Genomic DNA, 23,049 nt, shown 5'->3' with positions numbered 1-23,049 from the left:
TTTGAATACAGGACTCTGACTTGTGTACACCACAGCACTTCTGAAATGAATGACAAAGATTTGTTTTTCTTAGGTATTTTGCTAATGAAGGATTGGGCAACTAACCCTTCAGCATATTTTGATTATTGCCCATTTATTTTTCCTGAGTAATCATGTGTAAGGATTTTTTTTCCTGAATTAATTATTTCTATAATTGAGGACTTAGAAAACAAGGATGTATTCTCATTTGAAAAACTGAAAAACATTTTTTTGCAGGTACAATGCCAAAAGCAAATGTCTACAGTTTCCAAAGTTACATGGTGTTACAGGTAATTCACAAAACAGGAGGCAGGTGACAGCCACTGTGTTCACTTATAACAAATAACTATTCCTGGTCAATAAGCCTTTTCTCACATCATATGCTTTTTTTTTGTCAAGATTTATTTTTGCTTTTTTGGTGATGTGGCAACCACAGCAGCACCTGGGAAGGTGATTTGTTTCACCAGCATTCACACTGTTAAGTAGAAAAAAAAAAACAATACAAAGCTACCAGAGAACAATCAACGGACCAATGCTTTTGAATGAGAAAAGCCAAACAATGAAATACTGCATGACAGTAACTTGTAGTATCTAGTTTCAACATACAGTATGAGTAAACTCAAAAACTCCATCCACCTTTTTAAACTAAATACATAATAATCCAGCTGTTACAATTATCTGTAGTGAAAAAAATGCACTATTTGTCATGTACAATTTGGAACAATCCATGTTCGTTTACAAGTGCCACTGTATCTATACCGTATTTAGACATACTGCAATATTTTACATTTCCATGAATCCTGTGTTTGTTACTAGTTTTCTTTCTGCGGATCCACTTTGCCTACAGCTCTTCAAATCTGACATTCTTAGCTTAGAGATGTGCTCAGGAGCGGCTGAATAAAAACAATCTTTAACGTAATGGCCATTAAAGAAAACAGAGAAAGCAGTTTCCCATCCCACACTTACAACTTTTATGTCATAAAGTAGTCCATTCAATATTAATATTATGCAAGATTTTTTGTATTCATCAAAGAAAGTGAGAAATGACATGCCAAGGAGGCCGACTGACGAACAGTACTGATAAGGTATGCTGCTGTCTGTGTCTTCAAGAGAGAGAGAGGCTACCGTCACCAATAACAATCTCAGAAGAGCGACAGAATTGAAGGGCGAGTAGCGGGACAGACAGAGGTGAAAGCTCAGGGGCAACAGCTGCAAAAGTTAGTCAATGTCCATCTCAGGGAGTTTGTTCTCTGCTGTTTCCTGTTCCGTTCCTGCAGGCATGGCTTTGTCTGGGTTACATGGCTGGTTCTCTGTTCCCTCCTGCCCATTGACTGGTCCGTTCTCTGTCTTCTCCTCCTTAGGAGGCTCCACCTTGGGCTTGGGTTTGGACACCACGGGGTTGCAGGCTGAATAAATCTCCTGAGCAGGGAAAAAGAAAGCATTTGTTAGAAGAAGGGTGAAAAAGTAACTTTCTCCAGAGACCATTTTTGCTAAATTGATCAGAGATTTAAAAGTGAGATTAATTTCTACAACCAATTTGTACAATAAAGACCTGTTTGACTATTTCACACTTGCTTGTTGCTACAACAAAATTTCAGCAGGGCTTTTGGTGTATTCATTTAAAAAGCTTGGACAGTGACAGCTGCTGTTCATTGTGAATGAGACCTGGGTTTGCAGCCCTATACCCCCCCTCTCTGATTATGAGTCTCTGGCTTCCAAATTCTCTACAACATGTCTTTAGAATTTGCTGCTGGGGTATAAAAATGAAAAATGCCATGTGGAAACAAATTGCAGACATTGTTAATGTGTCTGGCAGCAGCAGAGACACTAGAAAACAGCTGTCAACTCATCAGGGCCACAGATTCATGAGAGGCCAGGTACTGCCCTCCACTTTGTATCAGTATGTGTGTGAACCAACCATTAAGAGGAGGAAGTGGTTTGTGTGGGGTCAGCAGCTGTGAGGTGTTAACATTTTCTGCTGCTTTGTGCAAAACATAAGAAAACAATACTACAGTTGTACATTGCCCTAATTACTTCACGTGGAATTGCGTGCACACACGAAGCATTCTCATGTACAAACATGACAACACAATACAATGTTCTAATCGTGGTCCTACTGAACAAGTACAATCAGTACCTTAGTCTTGGCCTTGATCTCCTCAACTTTAACCACTGGGTCCAGGGTGAGGTCCTGACTGTTCTGCTGGTTCATCTTGCTGTTCATCCAGACCATGGCATCGTTGACGTGCTTGTCCACCCGAGTCACCTCCAGTTCATCCAGGTGATCATACTGCTCATCCTGTTGGGAGAGGCACAGGTCATTTATGACACCTGTTTTAGTGTGGTTACACATAGAAGTGGTGATGATCTAACCTACCATCACTTAAAAATGCTTTAAAGCAATATTAGTTCCTCTACATATTAACATTTCACCCACAAGACATCTAAGTACAATTAATACAGTGGATGAGAACTGCCGCTGTAATATATCACCAACAAAATCTGACTTAACAGTCACTTTGTAGGTCAACAAAGTTGCTCTCTGTGCCAGATTACCTTTGCCTTGTAAGCTTCAATGATTTTCATGTACATCTGGATTTGTCTGCCAAGATCCTCAAATGCTTTTGGCCTCTCCTCAGCTTCCATGTATCTCTCGTGGATAGGCTGGCCCATTTTCTGCAGAGAGGAACATCATGTTTAGTCAGCCAGTAATCCAGCAAGACTGAACAAACAAGATTTAGCCCATATTTTTTTCCCAAGTTAGTGACAAAATTAGCAAGTTATGAGAGACTATTTCTTACATTGTTAGCTGTTTAAGATGTAAAGTAACTGTCTAATTTTAAATACTGAATTATGAATGCAGAAGTACAGCAGATAAACATTTATCACACACCCCAGAAAGACTGCTAAAAGCCCCCACAAATAGTTAACTTCATGTTTAAACCTTTACAAATCAGTTAATAAGTGCCTACAACTTTGCTACTGTTACTGCCAAAATCTGTACAAAAAACATTTAATGTCTTGTTAAAATCTGAAAGTACCCTTTTAAATGGAAATATTACAATTTCACTTAGTAAAAACTGCCCAGTCATACAATGCATGCCTGGTTACCTTCAGTTCGGCCAGTTTGTCAATGTAAACTTGTTTCTGTTGGTCCTCTCCGTCCTCATACAGCCAGTTCTCTGTGTCCTCCAGTTTTAATGAGAACGTATCACGATCCTACAGGTTGCAGGAAAAGGGTAGATTAAATTCACATTTTGCAAACATCAACAGTACAAACAAGAAAGCCTGAGATACATGAGCTAGTATTTTGGCATTTAAGGTCTAAATCAACTGAAAGTTAAAAGTGCTGCTATTTCTACTGAGAGGATTAGTGTCTGTTTAACTTGTGTTATATTGCCATCTAGAGGACTGAGTGATCTATACTCACAGCTTCATTCACAAACTTCTCCAAGACACCGTGCAGTTTGTCTCTCATGTCGTAAACGTACTCCTCTACATTGTTCTTTGCGTCGTTCCTCTCCTTCTCCAGCTTATCCTGCATGATCATCTTACCCTGGAAGAGTCACAGTGAAGGTCAGTCAGCTTAAGTGTTGCATTGCAAACAAAGACAGGACATCAGCTGAGGAATTACTACTTGGGTCATATGCAGATCTAGAACGTAACTTACTACTCAAAATCTTCACAAGTATAAGAGCAAGATTTTACATATTAATGGTTTTAGAGAATTATTATTAGCTTATTATATCATCAGATAATATACAGTTAATATATTTTGACTAAAAATTATAGAGTGAGCAACAGTCATTCCTCATTTATTCTAAATAAAAAGGATAAGTAAATCTCTCTAAAACACTGCTTGGACAAATACTGTGTGTGCCTGCTAGACATTCCTTGTGAGTTTAGAGCATTACCTCATTCTCTACAAACATATTTAGCACTTCACTGGACAGCTGCCAGTCCAAGTTGTTCTCTATGGGCAGCTCCACTGTCTTCGTTTTCACTTTGGGTTTCTTGGCCTGAGGGGGCTGGTCGTTCTTCTTCTCCTGCTTGGCATCCTCTGTTGTTGTCTGAAAAAGAAGAGATGAAAATGATTTCAGTCTGGGTAAATACTGCTGCTTTAGTGTGGGGAAAAACATACGACTATGACATACCTCAACGGCATGTTAAACATGAAAGCTGCATGCGTTTTAGGTGATTGGTTACGCAATTTATCTGAGGACACATGTTTAAAAAGCTCAGTGCCCAATCTGACTGAGCTTGGAATTCTCAAAAGATGCGTTTTTATTTCACAGTCATTTGTCAAGAAGTAACATGTTAAAATACAATACATTCCTCCTGTAACGTATGTGTGTGATATTGCACAATATCCTTTGCTGATTGCTAATCAACCAGTGTGACACATTATGTTAATATAAATGCTAGTATTCTTAATGCACCGGTCACCTTTGTGCTGGGCGATATGGCTGAAAATGCTACCATGATAAAAAATTTCCATATCATGCCAGAACAATATTTATCACAACGTACGCTTCCTCTATTAAATGTTTATATTCTCAAATTAAAAACTGGACATATGTCGTGTAATGTTAAAAAAGTTTTAAAAACTACACAGATTTAGAAAAAGCACTTCCCTGCCCAAATTATCAATATAAAACCTTTTTACTATATTTTAATTTTCTGATTAGAAGAACTTGCTGTTTCTGTCCTAAACCTAAAAAAAGATTTAGAGCCTTGAGTTTCCCCACACTTTTAACTTATTTTTGCTGAATCTGCAGACAATACACTTTTGATGATTGTTTAAATTATATCCTACTCGGTTTACACTGTTACATAATATATAAATGTTTTATTGCCTCTTTCACTGGCAGAGCTCGGTTTTAGAACACTTAAATGTCCTCAGTGTCTCAAAATGCATTATCAAGACTTGTTAGAGTGGCTTATTTTGTAATGCGTATTTCGAATGAAACACTAAAAACACTGACACACTGGAATATTTTTTCTGTCTACAAAGACATCAAGGTTTGTTGAACCTGCTTGTTAATGGTGACACTGATGTTATCTCTACATTTTCACTTAACTGGCAACTGCACTACACTTTCACTTTAAAATATGCCAGCTCTCCTTGACTTTGTAGTGTGCATTTGTTTACACTTAAAGTAAGTGGACTTCCTTTCGCAGATGGCTTTTGAGGTTTTGGGTTGCCACTTGCCTAAGTACTTGTACAAAGCAGTGTAATTTTGCTACATATAATATCATATTAAGAGTAATCTGCCATCTAGTCAAGTTGCAAGAAATATGGCCACAATTTCCCCCTCTCTTCCTGAGTTATGGTTTTGAATAATAGCCAGAAAAGTGTTTTGCAGAACATCATGATGTCATAGTGAAGTTGACCTTTGACCTTTTGGATATAAAACGTCATCACTTCATCATTTTGTCCTATTAAGACATTCAATTAAAACATAGTCATAATAAACTTATGAATCCTTGAGTTATGGCCAAAAACATGTTTTGTGAGATCACAGTGATCTTGAACCTTTGACTTTTAACGACCAAATTCTAATCAGTTCATCCTTAAGTCCAAGTGGACGTTTGTGCCAGATGTAATTAAATTTCCTCTAGGCATTCCTTGGATATTGATTTCACAAGAACAGGATGGACATGAGGTCAATTTGATGAAATACCCTCAAGGTTAGGGTTGAATGATTTATCGGATTTTAACCAAAATCGCGATTTGAACTAATGTGTTTTTTCCCGCTAAAACTGCGATAGAGTTTGATACTTAATGAAAACAGAGGGCACAACAACAGTGTGATGCAGGCAGTGTGAGTCGCTCGATTCTGTCAGCGGAGTTCTACCTGCCTGCTGAGAGCTGCATGCTAGTCGTGAAAACAGCCACAGCTAAAGCTGTAACTACTGGTGTTAAAACAAATTAAAACTGGCTGACAGTGTCAGCAGTCCAGCAACAAAGATAACTGAGCATTGACAAAGACACCATCTTTATGCCTGCAGACGGCCGGACAGACAACCCAAAGAACATAATGCCTCTGGCCATGGCTGTAACTGTCGTGGAGGCATTAAAAAAAAAAAAGATTGCTGTATCGCCCAGCACAAGGTTACCTCCATCTCCTCGGACTCTGATTTCTTGTCTCCGTTGTCTCCAGCCTGAAGTTTCTGTTCATCCTGGTCCACCTGCATTTTGTTCTGACACACGGTAACACAAGAGAGGACATACAGAGATGATATTACATGTGTGCCATTTTGTGGCTGTTGTTTTCCTGCAGACTCTGGGTTCAGACGGTTTGAGCATGAGTCAAAACCAAATGCAACTGAGAAATGCCGCATTTGTTACAACACTGACACAGACTTGATGTGATTCAGTGCATTTGTGCAAATCATTCTGGTTGTCCATTTCTCTTTGAGCCATGTTCAAAATATTATGCTGTTTTCCTTCTATTCAGAAAAGGCTGCCTTTTGTGTTGGCTGCCTTTCATCACACCACAAACTCCCAAATGAATTAAAACCTCTTGGACTCCCAGATAGCATTGTTGCAGATGTATTGTGTCTGACAGCATTAATTCTCATGAGTTTATACTCATGGTTTTTAGAGTCACATCCAATCAAATAAACAGTTATTACACAGTATTTTGAGGGAAAAAAACAAATGAGCACAAATGTGGTTCAACAGTTGGCTCTGCAGCACAGATGGTGACAAACAACCCAAAATAAAATGCCACACAAACTGCAAAGAGGCATTAGAGAGAGATAAATACAACCCCTTGAAGCTGTCTTAAGCTTGTTAAGGCAAGACATCTAAATTCCACCACGATGACAAGACTGGCTATTAAAAACCAAGGTGTGGCCAGACCGACATACTGTGTGAAAGTGATCTCTGATGGGAGACAAAGCAAACAGCACACAACAAGGCAGGAATATCTCTCATTTCTGTCATACACCCAGTGCATAAACACACAATACACACACCTCCTCTTCCTTCGGCGTCTGGTCCGTCTCCATCGGCTCCTCGCCCTCAGCCGTTTTTAGGACTTCTACCAGCGACGCGCTCGATACACTGAACACACCATGAACATTAACCCGAACTTTCACCTTGACCTTTGCGCTCTCCCCAGATGCCTGAGGAACCACGTTCTGGATCAGGAACCGGCCTGCAGGGCGAAGGAAAGGGCCAAAGGTTAGAATAGGTGAGAATATCTATAAATCTATTACTGAGGACGGGCACAGAAGTCCAATACATGAGAATAAAAATATGCAAATATGATCAGGAAGCTACAGTGAATCACAGGAAAAGATACTCAAATTGTTTTCCAGAAAAATGAATAATTACAGTTAACATATTGAAGCAATCAACATGATATTGAACATCTTGTCATTAAAAGCTGAATACAGGTGGTAAAGTACAACATATACGTTACATACATTACATATAACTGGCACCTTTCAGACCATTTCTCAGTTACAGCTTTTTCATTAAGTGTAGATTTTTGATATTACCAAAGTAAATCAAAAAGGACCTGTTCCATACTTCATATCCACTTATTTCTTACAAGTAATACATTTCTGCTGAGGCTCATCTTGCAGTACCTATAGTGGCGCTGGGGTAGGGCAGCTCCTTGGGGCTGTTGTAGTAAGCTTCGAGGGTGAAGGGCTCTTTCCGGTAGAAGGTCAAAACTTTGGAGAAAGGAGCTGCATGGTTCTTTGGGAAAACTTCACAATCACTGTGAAAACACAGCAGCAGGAAGGTAAATGAGATTCGTAAAGTTCCATATACAGAATCTTACAAGATCAGCATTTTATATCGATGTGGAAATCATCATTAGTGGAATGCATGGAGCGGGGGCTGGCTCATAGGTTGGCAGCAAATGATACTCAAGCTTATTTTTAGCAACGGTTAATGAAAGTCTCTTTCAGACTCATAAAAGATTTATTTTCCAGAGCTGAACAGCAGTCAGGATTTAGACTGTGAATGCAACTGAGGTGTCAAAAAGTGGGTTTGTGTGGTACAAATGAACTATAGGTGTGGGCAGTTGTGGAAGAAAATCCTACAGGTACCGATAAATGTGCCTGAAACAACAGTGAGAGTAGGGAGGTGTTTCCCATTATTTGAACCTCTGATCTTGTCGTTTCTGCAGGCAAATTATTTTGATATTGGTTTGTTTCTACAATCTACAGTAAAGCAGTCTGTAAAGTCTAACGCTCCCCACTTTTTCTGTATGATCCAAACATGGAGTAAAACAGAGTCCCAACTGCATTTCCTCATTAGATGTTTGTCAGGTGACACTGACAGAGATCGTACCTCAGTCCTTCTTCTGCAGCTGAATTCCATTTTAGCGAGATGGAGTAGGGGACAACATCTGTGATGGAGAACTCCCTGACTTTGAATGCCGGTGACAAGATAGCACACTGAGGTGGAGAGAAAGAAAATACAAAAGTTATCAAAGCTCAAAGTTTTGTCTTGAAGCCGCTTTCTTACTCTGACCAACGGCAAAATATTTTGTTGTGTATTTGTCAAGCTACTACCAGAGAATGTTTGGTATTTCTTTCACTTGATAAATTGAATGAATTGGGAAAACTTTTTTGGACTACCCAAACACTGCATCCAACTACAAATCAATATGTGTATATGTATAGATGTATGGGATCTTTCTCCCACGGAAAGTGAGTGTGCTGCGTGAGTCACTAAGCGTTGGTCATAACAGGTGAGCTGTACCTGCAGAGCGCAGCCTCTGGCCACGGCCTCATCTGCGTTCAGGGTGGTGCTCAGCTCTTTGCCAAAGAATTTGCTGATTCGCTCTTTGATGGCGGGGATTCTGGAGGCACCGCCGACAATCTCCACTGCATAGATATCTTCCTTTTTCAGCTCTGGATACAGGAAGCAGGAGATAAGGATGACACAAAACAGCCACAGCTTCTCTTTCCAAAACACTCTCAATAAATACAGTAAATAAATACTAAATACAGTAACATTTAGTACCTATTTAAATCTGCAATCCTGATGTAATCGGATATATTTTTGCTACTTTGGCTATATCACTGCTTAGAATGGACAAGAAAGGGCAAGCTGAGATACAGAGCAAGCAAGGAAGGATTAAAAGGAGCCAGGCGTGCTGCCAGTGTTTGGAGGGAAGGGCTGTCTCAGCAAATGACATACGACAGTACCTACATGAGTGTGCACGTGCTTACAGGGATAGTCCAGCTGCTATTAAAGTCATATGTACTCACTGGTTTGTTCCATGACGCTGCGCAGGGGACCCTCTACTTTGGCCAGCAGCCCCGCACACATCTCCTCAAACTGACCTCTGGGGACACATGGTCATAGATTATTAATAGATGCAGACTCACACACACAAACGCACTCAAGAGAAATTCACATGTGCAGAGAAACTGTGTCTGGCAGGGAAATGGATGCTGAGTACTTCTACAAGCAACTTCTAATTTTATCAACACAATTTTTAATTCATGCCGGCTCAAACAGCAAACTTTAACATTCTTACACTAGTCCAATGAAAAGAAAACTGCACAATTTCATCTATAAACACAGCAGATAATTATTTTCACTTTTTAATATAAAACAACAATGCCACAAGCAACCCAAATAACATAGTGGTTCTCAGACCTCATCAATGATTTTTGTTTTGGCTTTTCCAAAGCAGGCTTTGTCCTCTAAATTCTTACAGTAACTTTGCAGCTCACCTGTTAAGTTTACTGGAAACATCGATGTCGTTCATGAAGCACTCAATGTTGAGAGGCAGGTCAGATGAGTTGGCACTCATCAGCTTCTTGAGCTTCTCACACTCTTGGTAGAGCCGCACCAGTGCCCGGGGCTTGGACTTGACGTCCAGCTTGTACTTCTTCCCGAACTCCTCGCAAAAGTGGTTGACCAGGATGTCATCGAAGTCCTTCCCGCCGAGCTCCGAATCAAACGCTGTGGCCAGGATCTGATGGCGGAGGGAGAGAAAGGTGCAAACATGTGGGTTTAATGTCTTTGACTTATGATCAAATGTTTTAAACTCATAGCCAACTTGTCAAACCTGACTGACAAGAATCTACAGCATTGCTATATCCTCCTAACCTGCCCTAACACCCTCCACCCCACCCCCACAGTATTGCTTTTCAAAATGGGCACAAATTATTTATTACTCACCTTGAGCTTTCCCTTGTTAAAGGCACAAACTGACACCTGGTAACCGGAGTGGCCCAGGTCCACAAACACCACTATCCTGGGCTTCTCTTCTGGAGCTGGCAGGTCCTGCTTGTAGATGCCATATGCCAGAGTCACTGCAACAAACAGGCATAAGACAAGCTTAGTTTGCATTCGCCACTGTACCAATGTACTAGTTAGTGTGCTGCATTTCAACTGTACTATACTGAACTAAATTTGACCTACAGAAAACAAACAAATGACTAAAATGTAAGCCTAGTTTTAAGACATCCATCTATTCCACTGTATCTGATGGGAAAGTAACTAAAATTCACAGGGTTTCTGCATGTTTATAAAAATATGCTGTAGCACCAATGTGATATGTGCATGGATTTAGAGCTGTAGCACAGTTCAAACTTCTACACACTCATAATTTATAGACTACATTCCACCATAACATATCTCATACAACACAGCACCTAAATGTTATTTCACAGCACAGTGTTACAATTCCCTTGCGTGGCTAAAAAAGACCAATAAGGGAAAGCTACTCAAAATGATTCAGATGCTGCCTGTCCACCACAGAGTTTACTGTGCTTCCATGTACCTGCAGTGGTCTCATTCATTAGTCGTAGACAGTTGAGGCCGGCGATCTGAGCTGCATCCATGACAGATCTCCTCTCTGCATCAGTGAAATAGCTTGGAACCTGGGGGGGAATACAGTGAGGAATGAATGAGTTTGACAGTCCCCGAATCAGGCATCTGACTCAAGCCACCAATAATTAAAAGTGATACACATGGTATTACTGTATGGCACTGATAACACATCCATTATGTCCACAAGCAATAACATATCCTTCATTTCCTTAACATGAATTATCACTTTGAACACTAATGATGCATGATTCCCCTGCATCACAAGATGTCTGGGTAACATTACCGTGTTAGTTACTCCGGGTGCCAAAACAAAACATCTCCTTGTGGAAAAGCTCAAGGGCTAAAATTAGCCATTGGCCACAGTAATAATAACATGTTATCCATCGCTAGGGCTGATGTAAACTGTAGATTTAGGCCCAGTGAAAAGTAACAGCCTCACTGTGCGAGATCTGTAACATTACATAACAGATGCTGCTGGTTTCATATACTGAGCACAGCAAGGAACACACACTTCCCACTCTTCACCAACAAGGTGCAAGAGAGGAAATAAAGCCTTCAGACAAGACATCTGGTTAAGTGCTTAGAGCTCAACATGTCACATGAACAGGTGGTAATACATTTATACACCTTGAAGAAAGATTTCACTGGTCTTTTTTTCCCATCCAAAGTGCTTGAAAATACAACAGGATGACATTAATAGCTGACAATCAAAGGCAATGCAGTTCTCTATTTAAGTGCAGAAAAGGGCATAAGGTGCGGTACGTAAAGTGAGTCATAGGTCTCTTGAAGCCAGGGCAATGTCACATCTTTAAATAAGCTGTGTGCAAGGATCCAACAAGTAAATTAATACCTCCTTAGACATTTAAAGGGAGTTAGATAAGATATATTGCCATATACAAAAGCCTAAAAAAAACAATCCAGTTGGACCTGGAGAAGCAGACAGATTTTCAAAAGAAAACGCACAGTAAGAGTCAAAATCGATTTGAGGGCTTTTATTGATTTTCAGACACCCTGCTGAAGCCGTGAAACGGTCACACTTGTCTGCAGGAATGCTTACCGAGATGACACAGTCTGCAACCGGTTTCTTCAGTGCACTTTCAGCAGTCTCCTTCAGTTTGGTCAGCAGCATGCCGGTGACCTGTTCAATGCTGAACACTCTCTCCTCCTCCATGTACATCACCTGGAGTTGACAGGAATAAGAGGATGATTACTCAAATAGACAAATGGTTCAAATAGCTAAGAGGATTAAAAAAAAACGTGCACTTACATGTATACACATTTTTAAAAACAGGTAATACATTTAAAGGAGGCTACCCCCCCCCCCCCCCCCCCCCCCAAAAGGACCTTTCATTTCTTGAGCACTATGAAAAATATGTAAATGTAATAAAACATGTAAATATGTGACCTGACAACTCTTTAATGCGAGGAGTGATTGTTGCGGGCAACAACAGGTTGATGCAGACTTCTTTGATTTGACATTTCTTCTACTCTGATTTGCTCCGAGGACTCTCATTAATTATCTCCACAGGGACATAACAACATGCCGGGCTGTGTGTTCGCACAGCGTGTGAGCCACTAACTGTCATCTGTGTCCTTGGGAGAACTTTTGGGTATGCTTTGTATCTTACACTAGTTACCTGATGGCACCAGAAGTTACTAAACTTTTGATACTTAAGCATTCAGCTCAGTGCAAGGTTCAGAAGGATAATGCAATGATCGTTTTTTTAACCACAGAATATTGTCAGAAGAGACAAAAGTTAATAAATATAAAAACTTAATAGAGATGTAGAAGAGGCCATTTCAAAAGCATAAAAGCATGGGTAGAATGGGGAGATAAAGTAGAAGAGCTATGATTCAGAGGACAGAGCATTACGTGAGGCACTTCTTGGAGCACAGCAGGTAATAATGGATAGAGCAATGTTGTCAGGAAAAAGCTGTTGTGTTTCCTATGTTTTCACTCTGTTAACATTTCTTATGACTATCCCTATTTCATTTTTTTTCATTTTTACTGCATACAGTACAGCTGATAAATTCAGAACAACATCCCTGTTATTAAGAGTTACTGTGACATTCTGCTATAAATGACTGCATCTCTTACTCCTGCTATTTATGTTTATCTATGCAGTCTCTAATAAAGAAGAAGCATCTTAACATCCTTAATCTTACTTTTATACCGGTGGATCCAGAAGGCATCTGTGCCAGGTCATACACCAAGTTGGACTTGGCTGACTGGACGTAGGAGTCTGAAAATGCCCTGCCATGGAATTGTTTGAAGCTCTGCACTGTGTTCTTACAGTTAGTCACCACCTAGATGAATGAACAAGGCAAAATACAGGGGAAATAAAATAAATCTAGGTCACAATAATGAGCATTAACCTTGGTGTAGTTTCCACTTTTTGCAGTTTAATTGTGAAGAACTGTAAAGAAGGTGGCAGGGTGACTGAACCAGTTTTACCTGGCTCTTTGCAGCTGCTCCTATCGATCGATTTCGCGGCCCAAACGATACAAATGACCTGGAAGACAACAAAACAGTTAAACCACACAACTGACATGCTTTTACAAGCAAGCACACTAAGCTCTTTTCTGTAATCCATCTGTTTGTGAATACACCCCAAAATCTAGACAGATTTGCTTGCCAGTTTATCACATGACATCATTCTCATACCTACACATGGCATGACATTTCAGTGCCCAACCCACATAAAACTGGACAGACCATTTTCTTTGCAGCAGCATCACTAGCAGCTTGTCTTGATTGGCATAAAAGTAAAATACAAGAAGTTATATGATCAAGGTTTAAGATATCTGTTAACAGTAGCAAATGTAAAAGTGAAATCTTTCACAATCAAGACAAATATGTTTTTGCTGTTGTTTGTTTGTACCCAATTTTGATCCCAGCATTTTCTTATGAAACCCTTGTTGAAACAAAATAGTGGCTGCACACAAGCTTGTTAAGATTCATCTCTCACAGTTCACACGATACTGTATAAACACAGTCTGAAGTGCTGTGGTAAGTCCACTTGTGTCCCAGCAGGTTGTGGTCTAAACATGCCTGTTATCGTCATCCCTGTTTAACACAGATGTCAGAGCTACAGTCGCTGTCAACACACAAAGTGCAGTTGGTGATGTCAAAGACAGGTCAACACATCATGTCTCTGAGGAACTTGACTCAACAGGCAATGGGCCACAACTTGACTCAGGAACAGAGTAGTAAGTTGTACAATGTGATGTTTTTGGCACATTTCTAGTGTCGTATTAAGTATTCAGATATAATATTAAGAAACTGAGAGAAGCTGCTGTAGTCAGAGAGAGTTTGGCACTGCATAAAAAATGATTTGAATTATTATTTAATTTAATTGTTTCAGCATAAATGTCAAAGATACCAAATATCACTGATTAAGACCCAGGAGATCTAAGTATTTATTAATACATACAGCCAAAGGACCTCTCTCTCTTCTCTAACAGAGTCACCATATTATAAATTGAAAAACAGGTATCATTTTATTTTCTGTTTGTTTTTAACTTCTTTTCTCAACAGGGAACAAAAATCTAAAACTTTGATCAGTGTTTATACATCAGATAATTCTGTTTTTAAAGATGTTTTAATGACAGGGGTACCTAAATATTAACTTAGCATTTTTTGAGCAAAGCTTGTGCGTTCCTTTCTGTTTGTATAATTGTAAATTGCTTTAGAAGAACGACAAGACCTTAAATTGTATTAATTATGATTAATTTTCATTACATATAATGACAAGACCTACAACTACTGTAGGTACAAAGTGTGCTGTGTCAGCCAAATGAGTTGAACCTAGGACAAACACTTTAATGAAAACATTCTTTAAAAAAAAAAAATATATATATATATATATATATATATATATATATATATATATATATATATATATATATTTGTAAGTCAATATAAACAATCTAAATCTTTGGGACAAGTCATTAAACTTTTGAAGGGACTACAAAATTTGCTAGAATGTTCCAACAAGCAATTGGCTGCTGTTGTCATCGAGAACGTCACGCAAGACGCACACTTTGCCACACGGGACACACCGGTTGGTCGGAGCTGAACAACAGTGACTACAACGGTGGTGGGAGGGAAACACCGCCCGCTCGTGTTTGCCGGGCAACAAAACCCCGTCTACAAATCGCACAGTAACGTTAGTTATAAACTAATCTTAGCTAACTGACTAGCCGCTGGGTGAACAAGCTGTCTAGGTTAAGGTTTAATTCTAGATTATACCACATTCGGTATTGAACTATTAACAAATGTTTCGCTATTTTTTACTGAGAAATTCAGATTAATTAGCCGACACAACACACAAGTTACGCTAACAGCAGCTAGTCAGTAAAGCTGCATTCACGTGCATTACCCCAACACCGGCGAGACAACAACTGTTAAAATAACACCACTGTTCTCTGCAGCTGTTTCCTCACAAGTTCAGTAAATAACATCTGTATTTTAGGTACTTACGGTGTACATCTGTCGCTGTATTCGTTAGCGACTGTCTCGATCCCTCCGGCTCGGGCAACAGCTACATAGCAGCTTTGAAAGCCCAAGTCAAATCCCACCACTGACATCTTCTGCGATACGTCTGTCTTCTAGCTTTAACGTTATCTACAGTACGGCGTAGATAAATAAAAACAAAGGTAGAACTACAGCTTTAAATTCAGGCGGAGTAGTAAGTTGTTTAGCGCCGGTGTTAAGTAGGTACACTTCTTGTCATAATCCACACCGCTGACTATTACCGGTGTCTCTGATCTGTGCTGGCAGGCTGCAGTATCAAGGTGGTCTTACTGACTTCTCGCCGGGAGTCATCGCGAGATTTGCGTTGTTCTAGATATCTCTGGACCTTTCTATAACCATGTGAGAGATACTTCTCCAATAATCGAGGTTTTGGTGGAAATATCGGGAGGTTTCTTAACATTTCGAGATCATTTTATTACTGAAGACGTACTCTCAGAGCACACTATGTTGTATGTATGTCCAGGATAAATAATGTAACGATGCCTGGGATCAACTGTAGGTGGGAAAACAAAAATAGACTGTGCTGCATAAGGATGTTGAAAGTATGAAGTCATAATGTAAAAAGCCTGCCACACGACTGAGTGAGCGAACCAAAGCTACACATGCATTTCTCACAATATATTTATCAAAATAATATTTGATATATTTTTTTTTCAAACCAATGATAAGTATAATTCATCATTTAGAGTATTTAATTTGGTTTCTGTCATAAAAACACCATTAAATACACTTGTCCACAACAATGGCTGAAAGTAGGAAAAAAAGACTATGGTGACACTTAAGACCACCTATTTATAAGCAGCATTTAAACATCTGATAATTTTTTTTAACACACTATAATATAGTTATGCATCATGTTTATTAGTACTTTTTTAATGTAAACTGTCTACAATTACAACTTATATATTTAATATTTTACAGGTGTTTTTGCCACATTCTCATTTATTTAAGTTTATGTAACAGCCTCCATTTGTGGGTGACAATGAGGTATAACTGCTGCCTACAAATACATTAATACACACTTACATCTACATTGCAACTGCATTAAAAAAGTGTCATACACCATTTATCACCTGCTCATATACTGCTTATAAATGGTAAATATGGAGGTTTAAAGTAAACTTTGTCTGTGTTCTGCGATTACTAGGTAAGGATTGAACATGTTTTTTTTGGTGGCATGAAAATTCTGTTTGAGAACCCTTGAAATAGAAATGAGAGATGATCACATGTAAATGCAGCTCTGACAAGAAGTAAATATGGGTGGGTGTAATGACAGTTGAATAGTGGGAGGGTGCACTGCATTGGTGACACAGATAACCAAATGCTCAACCTCAGCAACTGTTTGCCCAGTATCTGAATATATGGAATTAAAACCAAGAAGGGGAAAAAAACAATATTATATACTATACTAATCTAGTACAATATTATCAATGTGTTCATTGTAACTAATAGTGGTAACACTTGAAAACACTACCCTCTTGTTTCTTTCAAAGAATATCCGCTTACTAAAATTAAATTCTGGGAAAAAAGTGTCCTCAATTAGATTTTTATTATTTTCACTGTAGTGACAACAAATGGATAAAAACCAACTGAGTCTCATGTAGCCAAAAGTATGGAGAGGGCCAAGCCTTGATGTATCCAGTTTACAGTGAGGATTATGGGTTTTAAATAGGCTGTCCTAAAAACCTCTGCAGCCTTAGCAAACTGTGATCAATATGCAGATCAAATGTGTAAATCCCATCAAATCTGCTGCCTGCTACTGCTGGCTTCTGTGCTGCAACTAAACCCATCCATATGTTTTTGAATAGGGCTATGAATTTCTATAGTAGTGTGCACCAAACACTGTGCCCTGTTACTGACCTGGCAAATGGCTGGAGGATACAGTAAACACCAATGGGCTGTTTATTTTTACAAATCAATATGGGTTAGTGTGAAGTTTGTGTTAACTGATATACACTGAATGAACACTAATACTCCTGTGCTCCTGAAGTGAAATCCATTACAGTTCTGTAATCAATATCCTGTAAAGCAAGGATCACTGCTGATAAAATGTTTGTGGCTATAGTTTGTGGCATTATAATCAATAGTTTGCATTTTATAAAATGGTGACTCTACTATTTAGACTCAGAATGTTGATGGTTTGGTAGATTAAACACCTTTTTAATATAAGGCAGTCCTCTGTAACATGAGTAAAGTTATATATAATATACATATCTCAACAACACCGAACAAGAAAGGCAGCATTTTAACTTTTAACTGCCCTGCATTGTAAAACGTTATCTAATAGGCTTATACACACGTGCAGTGGACCATCTTGGCCAACAGGGGGCGCCGGATACGTTAAAGTTGCCGGAAATACAGACTGATTAGTTACCGACGAAGGAGAAAAAAAGTAAACTGCAGCATGGCGACTCCCATGCATAGAATAATAGCCAGGAGGCAAGCGTGAGTATAATTTAGTTAATTAAATATAACTGCTTCGTTTTCATATTCTGCGAATACCGCTGTTTTTATAAAAAATTAACACACAGTCACATTGAGTTTCGTCGAGCTTCGTGTCATATATATGATGTAAACAATGAACGATGAAAGGGCTGAATGGCAACACAAACGCGCCGCTGTCTTTCACAACAAAACTGAATTATCGTTCAACTTTAGGATTCTTTTCTGTTATTTAGCCTTTGAGCTCATGACTTATGTGTTTCAATACAAAAATGACCGACAAGTATTCCGTTTACGTGCGATTACAGTAAGCTATGTTAAGTTTTAGTAATAGTCAATCAGTGTGGGTTATTGTTCAGTCGAAGTGACTTTTTAGACTATAATGTTTGTCTTGTTTACGTTTGGCTGTCAAAGTATTAGTTTAAGTTATACAGCTACTGCTAACCAGAGCAGGAAGAAGGGCTTTACTGTTTACTATATTTTGGAAATAACAAAAGCAGATAGACCCTTTCCTAAAACCTCTACAGAAATGACAACTCCATGCTTTGATTTGTATATTAAAATGAAAAATTCCGCCGATTGAAAATGAGTTTAGAGTGGTTTATGGACCATTTTTTACTGCATACATTAATTCGTTTCTTTTGGTACATTCAGGCCCAGAGAATAAATGAATTAACTCTCGATCTTTGGAAATTACTCCCTTCCTCAATGGGATTAGGAGAACTGCAGAGCTATCCGTATTATTAGTGTTATATAATGTATTTAATCAGGTAATCTCTTTGAGATCAAGGAATCTTTTACAAGAGAAACCTGAGTATGGCAGAGCAGATAAGGCACACAAACACAGCATCACCAAAATATGAGACATCAGTTTGAGGAGGTTGGGGTGGTTACATGGCAAACACAAAAATATTTGAGTTTGGATCCTCATGGAAGGCACTGCAATCAGATTTGTTTGCTATATTACACACAGAGAGGCGAACAAACAACATGTGCGATGCCAGAAGTGTTTGGAGATGGGACACTGGACCTACGAATGCACAGGGAAGCGGAAATATGTGCACAGACCATCAAGAACAGTTGAGTTGAAAAAGAAACTCAAGGAGAATGAAAACAAACCCCTCAGCATCACTGGGTAAGGCGTCTGCATTGGTTCATCACCAGTGGGAGAAGGGCAGGTCTCTGCAGATTGTGCTTTATGCTGCTTAAATTACACGTTTAAGATTTTTTATATACATGTGCATTGTTAGCATTTGCTAAACATTTGCTGGTTGGCTTTGTGTTTTTGGGCTGTTAGTCTCACAAAACAAAGGCATTTGAAGATGTCATACTGGGCTGCGGCAGTGAATTGGCAGTGAAAATAACCTCGCAGCCCTGATTTTTCACAACTCCAGAAGAGTCTAAAATGCCTGTGAGATTCCTCTAAACCTCCCGTGCAGCAGCATTCAAGTGATATGTAGGCAGAAGGGCACAGGATGGGGGCTGCTTTGGTTGCACATACACCCAGCAGTGCTCTCACAGAGGCATTTGAAACAGAACTGTGTCACTGTGGAAGATGTAGAAAATGATAAGATAAACATTAGTTCTTTAGCTCAAGGCACAGCCATTTAGCAATCACTAACTTACGTGAGGATGTCCCCATAAAGGCTGGAGTTTCATTTAAGGGTGTACAGTTTAGTATTTGAGGAAGTACACAAGCCTCATTTGACAACTCCTATTACCTAATCTTTTGTGTATGTGAGAAAGAGAACCATTTTGGCTCAGTAATCATGGGGCCATAATTCAGAAGCCTTTGGATAGAGAGAGGAGCTGGTGTTCACACCTTTTTGGCTTTACAGTCACCTGCTCACTGCCCTGGTGGGCGGTCAGGCTGAAATAGTTTTCATGGTCGTTTTAGTCAGCAAGGGAATTTGGCTTGTCAGAACGGCGAGGGTGTGAAACTAAGCTTAGATGTCATGTTGTGAGAGACTGTACCATGGTGCGGTTAAAGACACTCAGCATTTTCTGTCTCATGTTGAGGGAAACTTAGTCTGTGGATTAAATGGAGCTGCTGTTGCGTTTAGTAAATGACACATAGGTAGTAAAGGAGTCTTTACTATGGAAACATCACTGTGCAAAAACCGACCAACCAAAATGCTACAGATTTTTACTGCCATCTAGAGAATGTAGTGATAAATACAATGTACTGTGTTAAGATCTCTAAAATATCAGAATTGATTTTTTTCCAGTCACATTGATTTAATAATTATTACTGGTGCTTAGGTTGGGCTCTGTGAGGATTCAGGCTAAGCTTATTGTCAAAGAAGTGTCACTAAATCTGTTGCTTTTTTTCTCTTTACAGACCAGGAAGAGAAGGCTCCAGTGAGAAGAAAATTAAAAAGAAGTATGTAAATAACCATATTTTTGACATGCAATAAATGTTTTGACACAGTTATTAGGATGTAAGATGAAATTTCCTCAGAAGCAGCTAGGTTGAAAGTTTTAGTCTTGACGATGTTGCACCAAATTCCCTTGGCATGTCAGTTAGTTTGGATCATTCATCCATCGTTGCATGAGTTGTGGTAGTCATATGAATTAAAGTTTGGAGTCAGGATGGCACTGTGATCAAGCTGTGTCGTGATGACCTCTCCAGCATTACTCTTCCACTATTGTTTCAAAGCATTAACTGTAGATATCTATCTGAGCTTTGAGGACAGAAACGGGATACAACAGCTCCCTCTAGTGGAGGCTTTTGATGATCTTGTAGAAATAATAATGTCTGTAGAAATAGTGACGTTTTCAAATGTCTAAAGATTAAGCTGTTCTAAATCAGTCCATTCAGATATAGAAGTCATATTATGGCTGTGTTGGTTGGACATATTCCAAAAAATATGTGTACTGATATTAATTCTTAGTCATGCTTAAGATAAGATAGACTTTATTTATCCCACTTGTGGGAAATTTATAACAGCTTAATTGTTCTGGGAAAGTGTAGGTCACATCACATCTAAATATTTAAGGTGTTGGCAGTATTCCTTTTTCACAGCAGACATGTTGACTTGACATAGCACAGGTGGAAGTAATAACCTTAACGATGGCTCTGCTCTGCTCAAGTGTCCCAGTGAACCATGACAGTGAGCCAACATATGGAATACAATATGATGCACAGTACCAGGGCACTGAGACTGTGGTGGCTAAACGAAACTGAGTCATCATTAATAATGTGACACGTCAAATTGTCTCCCAGGAAAACTACATTTTTCTCCCCCACTCATCTTTTTCTTTTCTTTGAGTCAGATGCTTAAGTCTTTTTTCACAGCATATATTTTTTGACTTGTTGTTGTAGGAAAAGCACAGGTGGAACCAATAACCTTAACAATGGCTCTGTTCCTGCAGTTACCGCAATGCTATGCAGCCAGTAATAATGTTATTAGTTACACCTGCCTCTGCCAAGTCAAAATGTCTGCTGTGACAAAAGGTCTGGTTAACTCAGGGTTCACTCCCCCCTGGATTGTTGTCACAATAATAAAACCAAAGTGGTGTCGAAGATTATACACCCATTTATTTAGTGTGGAATTTACCTCTGTGTGGATTTTTAAAATCTTTTTTTTAGAGTGGCGAGGCCATGCTTGCCTGTTGGTGGGTGGGAGGGGCAGATGCCATCAGTCAAGAGATATCAGAGGGCTGGTGGCTGCTGGGAATTGATGTGCGGGACAGCACATCAGTGACTGTTTAGCACTAAAAGTGTCGCTCCCTCCTCACAGGAGACACTGATGAAGCCCTGATGGGTGAAACTAATCTGATTGCTTTTCCGATGATGTGACCACTGGTTTATGCAAAGTCCAAATTAGAGAACAAGTATGTATGTAATTTTCCCCGTTTTATCAGGTCTTCCAAAGTAAAACAAGAAAAGAAAATCCTTGCAGAACCTTGCAAACACCTTTTTGTTTCACTCAAAGGAGGCAAACTGAGCGTGTTGAACAGTCAAGATAAAAAGCAATTCAAAATCTTCTTTTCACCTTTGCTAAGCCACACCACAACAGCCACCACAGCCCACAGTGACAGGTACAGCATGAGGCTTAACAACTACAAGAGCCGCTCTGTTTTCTGCATTCACGTTTTTGTCCTTTGTGCTCTGCCCACTTCACCTCTCAGGGCTAAAGACTCGAGTGACAGCAGCAGCGATTCAGACGGCTCCTCCAGTGACTCATCGTCAGACAGCAGCGACTCCTCCAGCTCCTCTTCAGATGACAGCGACAGCAGCAGTGACAGCGACGATGACAGCTCCTCCTCATCCCCCTCCTCCTCCTCCTCTTCATCTTCAGACAGCTCAGACTCAGGAAGCAGCAGCGATTCAGATCAAGGACCTCCAAGGAAGAAGAAAAAGAAGAAATAAATAACTAAGTGGGTTCTCTTGGTGTTATTTTCCCTGAGTTAATTTTAGCTGTCTGCTTTTTTTTTCTCAAACCTATCACAGTTGGTTGGATCTGCATGGATAGGACACAGTTTTAATGGACTAGGATGAGAGGAGAAGAGATTATTTTGAGTTGATTGTTGTGTTATACAGTACGTTCTGTTTTCAAAACACTTTTCCCCTGTTACTTCTACTAATGAGAGATTTTCTCAAGATTGTAGGTCTACTGAGGAGGATATACATCTTAAATATCTGACAAAAAGTAGTGTGCTTATTCATGTTGAATCTTGTGATTTTGTACTAAAGTATATTTTTAGTCAAACTGAATATGTACAGCTCAGAACCTTAATAAAGCAACACCATATTTAGTAATGAAAAGACATTAGAATGAGACCTTTTAAAGGACACTGAAAAAATACAGTTTGTTAAATTTTAAATTTGTTTGAAGTTAAATTGTCTTGTTATGAAATTGCAGTTGCTTGTTTCACTGTAAAATAAACTTGGCTTGTTTTTGCTTTCAAAGCTCTTGTGTATTTGCTGTATTTGATTTATTTTGTGTCAGTGATACAGATTATAATGGCTTTAAGTATATGAAATTGAGAATAAAACAGTACTGAATAGTATTTTCTGGTAACTGTTTTACATATAGGATATTTTCAAAAACAGCATCTCACAGTGACAGACAAGGTTGGTAGACAGAATAATATACATTTAAAGTGTTTTTAAATGCTTTGTTGTTATTTTCAGTCATTAAAATGCAAAAGTGAATAATACTCATTAAGCCTGAAATGCAAGTTTTGTTCAAAAGAGTCAAATTTATTCCCAGGATATAGGATAATTTTC

At 39.1% G+C, this 23,049-nt stretch overlaps 2 protein-coding genes across 4 annotated transcripts; one reads left to right on the top strand and one right to left on the bottom strand.

Annotated features, from left to right (window-relative positions):
- Window positions 1-399: 399 nt before the first annotated feature.
- hspa4a (heat shock protein 4a) lies at window positions 400-15,631 on the bottom strand. Of its 2 annotated transcripts, XM_018691427.2 has the most exons (19): window positions 15,318-15,631; window positions 13,290-13,347; window positions 13,001-13,141; window positions 11,892-12,014; window positions 10,785-10,884; window positions 10,181-10,314; window positions 9,730-9,974; window positions 9,259-9,335; window positions 8,747-8,898; window positions 8,333-8,439; window positions 7,621-7,754; window positions 7,003-7,184; window positions 6,139-6,222; window positions 3,933-4,088; window positions 3,449-3,574; window positions 3,130-3,237; window positions 2,575-2,694; window positions 2,156-2,317; window positions 400-1,437 (listed from the first exon to the last, which is right to left on the bottom strand). In XM_018691427.2, exons 1-19 carry the CDS (start codon window positions 15,422-15,424, stop codon window positions 1,237-1,239), a joined length of 2,517 nt encoding a protein of 838 aa, XP_018546943.1. In that variant the 5' UTR covers window positions 15,425-15,631; the 3' UTR covers window positions 400-1,236. The 2 variants fall into 2 exon arrangements, with proteins under 2 accessions (XP_018546943.1, XP_018546944.1); XM_018691428.2 differs by lacking the exon at window positions 6,139-6,222.
- zcchc10 (zinc finger, CCHC domain containing 10) lies at window positions 13,406-22,728 on the top strand. 2 transcript variants are annotated; one of them, XM_051078826.1, is made up of 4 exons: window positions 13,406-14,044; window positions 18,787-18,948; window positions 20,155-20,196; window positions 21,948-22,728. In XM_051078826.1, the coding sequence occupies exons 2-4, from the start codon at window positions 18,830-18,832 to the stop codon at window positions 22,186-22,188; spliced, it is 402 nt and encodes a 133-aa protein (XP_050934783.1). In that variant the 5' UTR covers window positions 13,406-14,044; window positions 18,787-18,829; the 3' UTR covers window positions 22,189-22,728. The 2 variants fall into 2 exon arrangements, with proteins under 2 accessions (XP_050934783.1, XP_018546948.1); XM_018691432.2 differs by lacking the exon at window positions 13,406-14,044 and adding an exon at window positions 17,687-17,816.
- Window positions 22,729-23,049: the final 321 nt, after the last annotated feature.

This window comes from Lates calcarifer, linkage group LG20, assembly GCF_001640805.2.
Source record: "Lates calcarifer isolate ASB-BC8 linkage group LG20, TLL_Latcal_v3, whole genome shotgun sequence".
Taxonomy (NCBI): Eukaryota; Metazoa; Chordata; class Actinopteri; family Centropomidae; genus Lates; species Lates calcarifer.
The sequence above is the reverse complement of the archived record's forward strand: the minus strand, read 5'-3'. Positions and strand labels throughout refer to the sequence as shown.

Bases quoted from the DNA above. Each gene is read 5' to 3' on its own strand.
- hspa4a (XM_018691427.2), bottom strand. From the start codon at position 15,424: ATGTCAGTGGTGGGATTTGACTTGGGCTTTCAAAGCTGCTATGTAGCT. The intron at 7,185-7,620 runs GTACTGCAAGAT...TTCGCCCTGCAG, and splicing joins CTACCCCAGCGCCACTATAG to GCCGGTTCCTGATCCAGAAC. The intron at 2,318-2,574 runs GTAATCTGGCAC...CTCTCCCAACAG, and splicing joins TTGAAGCTTACAAGGCAAAG to GATGAGCAGTATGATCACCT.
- zcchc10 (XM_018691432.2), top strand. From the start codon at position 17,776: ATGGCGACTCCCATGCATAGAATAATAGCCAGGAGGCAAGC. The intron at 17,817-18,786 runs GTGAGTATAATT...TATTACACACAG, and splicing joins ATAATAGCCAGGAGGCAAGC to AGAGGCGAACAAACAACATG. The intron at 18,949-20,154 runs GTAAGGCGTCTG...TTCTCTTTACAG, and splicing joins AAACCCCTCAGCATCACTGG to ACCAGGAAGAGAAGGCTCCA.